The sequence below is a fragment of the Mus pahari genome, chromosome 5 (genome assembly GCF_900095145.1).
Source record: "Mus pahari chromosome 5, PAHARI_EIJ_v1.1, whole genome shotgun sequence".
NCBI lineage: Eukaryota > Metazoa > Chordata > Mammalia > Rodentia > Muridae > Mus > Mus pahari.
The window spans coordinates 75113826-75122357 of NC_034594.1; the positions used below are offsets into that span (position 1 = coordinate 75113826).

Sequence of the window (8532 nt, forward strand, 5' to 3'; positions counted from 1 at the left end):
AGGGGCAGGGGGAGAGTATAGGGAACTTTCGGGATAGCATTTGAAATGTAAATATAGAAAATATCTAATAAAATAAAATAGTAAAAAAAGAAATTGATTTCAGCAGAAATTAAAAATCAGAAAATAAGAAAAAATTAGAAATTTAAAGCTAACAACAGAAGAGATGAGGTGATACATTATAATTTCAGTGGCTGGCACACACATGCACAAAAAATGATCTGGTATGTCAGAAAGCAAGTCATTTCAAATTATCCAGTCAAGGAAACAGAAAGCAAAGAGAACATGAGATAGTGAAGAAAAACTATAGTTCTTCCTGATCACCTTCTAGAAATTTCAAAAAGAATGTGCAGTAATCTCACTAACTGATGAATGGATAATGACCATAGGCCATTACATGCCAGATACTATTTTGATCCAAAATAAGGAAAATTGTCCGTTTTGAAAATATGGATAAATCTGATAGATATTATGTATATTATTATTACATTTTTCAATTGATCTAAAATTAGTTGAATCTTAGTATTTCATAATGAAGTTTATATAGTCCATAGTCTTGGAGTTTCAAAGTCCAAATAGTATTTCTTTTCTTTTTTTTTTTTTTAAGGCTTTTTAAAATTTTACTTTTTTATTGGATATTTTCTTTATTTACGTTTCATATGTTATCCCCTTTTCTAGTTTCCCCTCTGAAAATCCCCTATCCCCTCCTCCCTCCCCCTGCTCCCCAACTGACCTACTCCCACTTCCTGGCCCTGCCATTTCCCTATACTGGGGCATAGAAACTTCACAGGACAGAGGGCCTTCCTACTATTGATGACCAACTAGGACATCCTCTGCTACATAAGCACCTAAAGCCATGAGTCCCACAATGAGTTTTTGTTGTTGTTGTTGTTGTTGTTGTTGTTGTTTTGATTGGTGATTTAGTCCCAGGGAGCTCTGGGGGTACTCGTTAATTCATATTGTTGTTCCTCCTTTGGTTTTCAAACCCCTTCAGCTCCTTGGGTACTTTCATTGGGCACCCTGTAGGATTTCAATCCAGAAAGAACTTTTTTGCTTCATCAGATCATAGTCCTCAACATAATGTCTGGGACCTGTATGTCATAGAAAAACCACATTGTAAGACAGGAAGTTAGAAAATACAGAGCTTAGGCTTATTGCTACAATGGGAAGTAATCAAGGTCAATTACTTGTAAAATCCTTACCTGTAGTGTTCTTTATGAGTCTTCCACTGTACCCCACCTCTCATAAGACTTGTCACCAGTGTATTAATATAATATAATTAATCTCCCAATGCATAAATATCCAATCTGTTGCCATCTGTGCCTGCATTCAGGATCTATGAACTTCTAATATAAATTATAATAATCCCATCCTCCTAGTGCCAAGGACTCTGCAACATCCCTGCAAAGATTAAATCCACAGGTTTTTCTGAGTGAAAACATTTTCAGATATGAGATGCTGTTTCAAAAGTTACATGTCTTTAATTAGGAGTGTGACAAGTACATGATAAACAACAGTAGTCCAAAGAAAGATGTCAAGAGGTGGAGAGTAGTACTGAAGCCAGAACAAAGACTAGAATCTAGCATGGAAGATACAGTCTTTAAGCTCCAAACATGATTTTACACAAATATTGTAATGCTGGGTGACCCGTCAGGCAACATTTGATCTCTGATGTGAATAAAACTACAACCACTAGCTTTATTTTGCTCTGGATTTGCAAATTATCTATACCTTTATTTGAATCAGTAGAATATATTTTTACTACTCTGGTTGTCGATTGTCACATTTGCAGGTCCACTTCCAAAGCTCAACTTTCCATAGCCCCATTGAGCCTATTCTATATAGGTATGAACCCTGTAGCACATTTTGGTCTGGTCTTCAGGACTTACTGTGAGAATTTTGTTGAAGATGTTAGAACCCCCGTAACACTTGGATTTTGCTTCTACGAACAACTAAGACCACGTAGTAAGGCCTGCTGTACATCAGTGTTGTGACACTGAAGACTGAGCCATGGCTGTTTCAGTGGTACTTCCTTGGCAACAAGGAGAGAAAGTTTCCCTGAGCAGGAAGTCCATTACTGGTGCCAAGGACATCTTTAAAGAGTTCTGGAATGTCCTGCAGGCCTTTCTTCATATTTCTAACCCACCACAATCCACTCCTACAGAGCCACACTAATTTCATTAGCAAGTGCTTACTGGGCCACACTTAGGTTTTGTTCTCCCAAACAAAAGTGGTTTTCTTCTTTTCTGACCAGGCTATAAAACTTCCAAATCTTTACTGGTATAACATTCTGAAAAAAAAAAAAAAAAAAAAACAGTCAGTACTGTCCACTGCATATCATTACTCTTAGGTTGTTTGAATATTGCCCTCTCAATATTAAGCACACCTCTTGGTATTTTTTTTAAGGGGGGGGGAGTTTTGTTTTGTGCCATCATTCCAGGTCAGTCTTTGTATGAGTGCAACAGAATGCTCTGTTCTCTCACAGGTCCTACTTGGGTGAAAGTGTGGTTTTCCGCCTCATTCTCCTATGGGCTGTGAGAAATGTACTCCATGACATGGTCATGAAGTTCTCCATTCTTTGGATGTTAATTCTTTATTTCTGTAGTTATTAAACATGAAAAAATATGGTTTATTGTCTAGATTTTTTTCCACTGTGGTCAGATACATTTTTTACTAGCATATCACTCTTCTGTGAAAAGCTGCCAGGCTTATTTTTAATAATTTCTCATTCTTTTCTCAAACTTTTTGCTTTCAAATGTTCATTACAGTCATTCACTACTTATAATTTTCATGGTAATATTATTTTTCTATCACAGATAACTGTCTTTGAGATGATATCCCTTAAAACAGATGCCATAGTCCATAAATGGGAAAGACTTATTAGTGTTTCTTATTGTTTCAATTGGCTGGATTATATAACTGGTATTGAATTGCTACATTTGAACTCTAACAGGGTATTTCACTTGTAAAGTTTAATTATTTTTATGTAATATTTTAATTTAAAAATTTGAGACAAAAATTAAATCTATAAAACAATTATTAGTATTTATGTATGAAAAGTGATCAATATTTCAAACAGTTAGGTATATAAACTTAAAGCAAATTTATGTTTTTAATGATACTTAAGTTTTAAAAATATAATTCATGTACTTGCAAATGAATATAGTTTATGAATTCATGGAACATTACTTTTTGGAGGCTCTCTGATAAGTATGAAATAAGGTAAGCATTTCAAAATACATAATTTGACATAAGATTACAGTATCATTTTGTAAATGGGAAATTAACACCTTCAGAAGTAAATTTTAGGTTTTATTTGGGTAAATGTCATTTTTCATTAAAAAAAAACTTTTGTTTAATGTGATATAGTTACCCCCTTCTTTTATTTCAGGGATTAGCATGCAAATATTTTCAGGCTTGAGTTGTCTTTATGGGCTTTACAAACATGATTATGTGGTAAAAGAAAAAGCAGAAGAAAAAGCAGAACATTAATTTCTAACTGATTTCTTCTTTGGGTAAGGATTGTTTGCTTTCCCTTTGTCAATGAAATATCATATTGATAATTTTAAAACAATAATTATAAATAGTTACATTTAAAAATATGTTTCTTTTAATCACACAATTTTTATTTGGGATGTGAAACTACTGTTTGTATTAAGATAATTGTTAAGATAATTGGAATATAGCTAATTGTTCTTCAATAATGCTATAAATTAGAAATTTCTCCATAGACTATATAATGAAGTTTAACTTAAATTTGAATTAAATTTCAAAGTACATTATTGTAGCTTTTTGGAGTCAAAATTATATTCATTAGTGATCTGATACATATTTTTTAGAAAATTTGCACTACCTGTGTTTTGCTGTTTTGTACTTTAGAAGACATGAAATTTAAAGTCTTTACATATCTCTACCTTTTACTTCCACCTGGATTTTATTAACAATACCCAATCACTTAAGTTAATTGTCCATTTTCCTTTATTCTTATATTTACATTTGATCACAGATTATATTTAATCACAAATATTTCTTGTGAAGAAACATTTATACTTGTCAAGAGAATAGGTATCAATCAATGTTTGGAATTGCCCTGAGTTAAAACTTGCATCTAAAGTGGGAGTGAGTGGGTAGGGGAGCAGGGCGGGGACAGGGTATAGGGGACTTTTGGGATAGCATTTGAAATATAAATGAAGAAAAAAATCTAATAAAAAATTTTAAGAAAGACTTACCTAGAAAACAAATACAAAAAAGAAATTTTAATTTTTCACATATTATTCACATTTTTGTTATATTTTTCAAGTACTAGATAAACTGATTTTCTATAACAAGAACTCATAAGCCAGTTTTCCCTGCTGTTTCATTCTCTGGCCATCTTGGATGGAAATGAATCCTTGCATGGGAGGGTGGCTCTGTCCATACCTACAGCACTCAGAAGGAAGTGTGAAGCAGGAAATATCCATTGTACTCACACTCTTCATATTGAACATACAACATGAATATTTATAAACTAGTTGTCTCATTAGGATTTTATTGCTGTAAACAGACACCATGACCAAGGCAACATCTTTTTTTTTTTTTTTCTTTTGTATTGGATACTTTTATTTAATTACATTTCAAATGTTATCACTTTCCCCAGTTTCTCCACTGGAAACCCTGTATCTCATCCTCCCTCTCCCCACTTCTAGGAGGGTACTCATCCACACACAAAGCCATGCCATGCTGTGTCCCTGCCATGGCGTTCCCCTACACTGGGGCATTGAGCCTTCTCAGTATGAAGGGCCTCTCCTTCCATTGATGTCCAACAGGTCATGTGCTAAATACATGACTGGAGCCATCAGTTCCTCCATGTGTACTATTTTGTGGGTGGTTTAGTCCCTTGGGTCCTGGCTTACAGGTTCAGTGTTTCTGTCCATTTTTATTGAGGCAGGAGCATGGCAGCCTTGAGGCAGATGTGGGTTTGGAGGAGCTGAGAATTTTATATCTTCACCCAAAGGCATACAGGAGAAGGTTGGCTTCCAGGTAGTTAGGACAAGGTTATTAAAACCCACATCCACAGTGAAAAACCTACTCCAAGGTCACAGCTCCTAATAGTGCCACTCCTGGGCCAAGCATGTTTAAACCATCACACTAGTTTTATATAGAAACTCACTAACTCTTTTTGGTTTAAATCTGTAGGACTGGACAATCTGTAATGTTCTGAGTTCTAAGGACTGCAGTCTATTCTTTGAAGATTTCATAAGATGTGAGCTATGCCATAATTTCAGAAGAGAAAAAACATTAAAATATGTATGTGAATCTTTATTTTCATAATAAAATGCTCGTATGAAACACTTTTAATCATGTTTTATGTATTAGTACTTTTTCTTAGTTTTATCTAGGGGACAGTGTGTGTTCTTGGCATAGGTCATACCTGAGCAGTTCTCTGGAGTCAGTTTTCTCATACCATCTTGTGGGCTATTGGCAATGAGCTAAGGTTTTCATCTCTATGGGCAAGCACCCTTACCCACTAAGCCATTTGCTAGCTCTGAAATAGGATTATAAAATATTTTTCCATGTAAGTAATATAGATTCCATTAAGAACTAGCTCCAAATTTTTAAATTATAACTGTTGAAATATTCTTGAATCTACTATGGGACATGCCTATCCACTGGTCATGGTCTCTACAGGTTCTATCTTCCTTGTGTTGGGTATTTTGGCTAATGTCCTCCCTGTTGGGTCCTGGGAACCACTTAGGTCCCCGGCATCTGGAACTTTCTGGTGGCTACCTCCAGATTTCTTGCTCTCACTGCTACACACCTAATTTCAAATTCCTGACCCTTTGTACTTCTCCTTTATCCCCTCCCATATCTGAACTTACGTCCATTTTTCTCTCACCCTCGTTTCTCCCTCCCAGATCCCTCTCTCCCTCTTCTTCCCAGAGAATGTTCTCTTCCCCCTACTGTGTAGGGCTGTAGAACCCATTAGTTTGGTGGGATCTTTCTTCTTGGGTTTTATATGGTCTGTGAATTTTATCATGGGTTTTTTAAGCTTCTTTTTTTGCTAATAGCCACTCATCAGTGAATACATACCATGTGTGTTTGTTTGTACTTAAGAATTTCATGAAGTCACTGTTTTTAAAAGCTGAGTAGTACCCCATTGTGTAAATATACCACTTTTTCTGTATCCATTCCTCTGTTGAGGGACATCTGGTTTATTTCTAGTTTCTGGCTATTATGAATAAGGCTGCTATGAACATAGTGGAGCATGTGTCTTTGTTATATGTAATGATCATCTTTTGGTTATATGCTCAGGGGTGGTTCATCTGGGTTGTCAGATAATCTATGTCCAGTTGTCTGAGGAACGATCAGACTGATTTCCAGAGTGGTTGTACCAGCTTGCAATCCCACCAGCAATTCTACATCCTCTACTTCCTCGTCAGCATTTGCTAACCTGAGTTTTTGATCTTAGTCATTCTGATTGGTATGAAGTGGAATCTCAGTGTTGTTTTGATTTGCATATTCCTGATGACTGAGGACGTTAAACATTTCTTTTTAAAAAAATTTGTATGCATGTATGTATGTATGTATGTATGTAATTATTTTTGTATGTATTTATTTTAAAGTCCAGATTTTATTCCCCATTAGGTCGACATCCCATAGCTCCCCCCCAAGAGAACGTCTCCTTCCCCAACCTCCCCCACCACCAGACCTCTAAACTCCCTGGGAGCCTCCAGTTTCTTGAGAGTTAGGTGCATCTTCTCTGACTAAATCCAGATCAAGCAGTCCTCTTTATATGTGGTGGGAGCCTCATATCAGCTGGTATATGTTGCCTGGTTTGTGTTCCTGTATCTGAAAGATTCTGGAGTCTAGGTTAGTTAATTAAGACTGCTAGTCCTCCTACAGTGTCAGCCTCCTCCTCAGCTTCTTCCAGTTTTCTCCTAATTCAACCACAGAGTTCAGCAGCTTCTGTCCATTGATTGGGTGCAAATATCTGCATCTGATTCTTTAAGCTGCTTGTTGGGTCTTTTGTAGGGCAGTCATGATAGATCCCTTTTGGTGAGTGCTCCATAGCCCCCATAATAGTGTCAGGTCTTGGATCATCCCCTTGAGTTGCAACCTACTTTGGGCCTGTTGCTGGACCTTCTTATCCTCAAGCTTCTCTTTCTTTCCATACCAGGAGTTCCTTCAGATAGGAACAATTATGGGACAGAATTTTGACTGTGGGATGGCAACCACACCTCTCACTTGATACCCTGTCTTTATGCTGGAGGTGGTCTTTACAAATTCCTTCTCACCAATGTAGGGCATTTCATCTAAAGTCCTTCTCTTTGAGTCCTGAGAGTCTCTCATCTCTCAGGTCTCTAGTATATTCTGGAAGGTCCACCAAACCTCCTACCTCCTGAGATTGAATGTTTCACTTCTTTCTGCTGACTCTGAGGGATTTCAGTCATTTCCCCCTACCCACAGTACCTTCTTTAAATGCTTCTTAGCCATTTGAGATTCCTGAGTTGAAAATTCTCTGTTTAGCTCTGTGACCCATTTTTTAATAGGTTTATTTGTTTCTCTGGAGTCTATCTTTTGAGTTATTTGTATATTTTGAATTTTTACTCCTCTGTCAGATGTAGGGTTTATAATGATCTCTGGTTTGCAGTTTTTCCTGTTGACAGTGTCCTTCACCTTACAGAAGCTTTTCAATTTTATGAAGTCCCTTTTGTCAATTCTTGATCTTAGAGCATAAGCTATAAGCTATTTGTGTTCTGTTCAGTAATTGTTCCCCTGTGCTCCTGTGTTTGAGGCTTTTCCCCACTTTCTCTTCTATTAGATCCATTGTATCTGCTTTAATTTGGGGGTCTTTGATGTACTTGGACTTGAGTTTTGTACAAAGAGATAAGAATGGATCAATTTTCATTCTTCTACTTGCTTACCTCCAGTTGAATCAGCACCATTTGTTGAAAAAGCAGTATTTTTTTTTCCACTGGATGGTTTTGGTACCTTTGTCAAAGATCAAGTGACCATATGTGTATGGGCTCATTTCTGGGTCTTCAATTCTATTTCATTGATCTACCTGTCTCTCTCTGTACCAATACCATTTTTTTTTTTTTATCACTATTGCTCTTGATGGTGATTCCCACAAAAGTACTTTTATTCTTGAGAATGTCTTTTGATATCCTGGGGTTTTTGTTATTCCTGATACATTTGAGAATTGCTCTTTCTATCTCTGTGAATAATTTGAGTTGGAATTTTGATGGAGATTGCATTGAATCTGTGGATTGCTTTTGGTAAGATGGCCATTTTTACTACATTAATCCTGCTATTCCATGAGCATGGAATACGTTTCAGTATTCTGAAATCTTCAATTTATTTTTTCAGAGACTTGAAGTTCTTGTCATACAGATCTTTGACTTTTTTGGTTAGCATCACACCAAGATGCTTCATATAATTTGTGATACCTGCCTATAAATTATTAATGCAGAACTGCTTCTGTTAAAAGGAAATGCAGAGACAAGAGTAGAGCAGAAACTGAAGGAAAGGTCTTCCAGAAACTGCCTCACTTAG

The 8532-nt window shown here is 36.2% G+C and overlaps 1 protein-coding gene across 2 annotated transcripts in view; it reads left to right on the forward strand.

Moving 5' to 3' along the window:
* The window catches only part of LOC110322520 (solute carrier organic anion transporter family member 6A1-like), a 42117-nt gene extending 36786 nt beyond the window's left edge, over positions 1 to 5331 (forward strand). The window contains exons 7-8 of one of the 2 annotated variants that reach the window (XM_021199206.1): positions 3389 to 3512; positions 5173 to 5331. In XM_021199206.1, the coding sequence (XP_021054865.1) occupies positions 3389 to 3489 (101 nt within the window). In that variant the 3' untranslated portion in view covers positions 3490 to 3512; positions 5173 to 5331. The remainder of the gene's footprint in view (positions 1 to 3388; positions 3513 to 5172) is intronic. The other variant, XM_021199207.1, reaches the window with a different exon arrangement.
* Positions 5332 to 8532: the final 3201 nt, after the last annotated feature.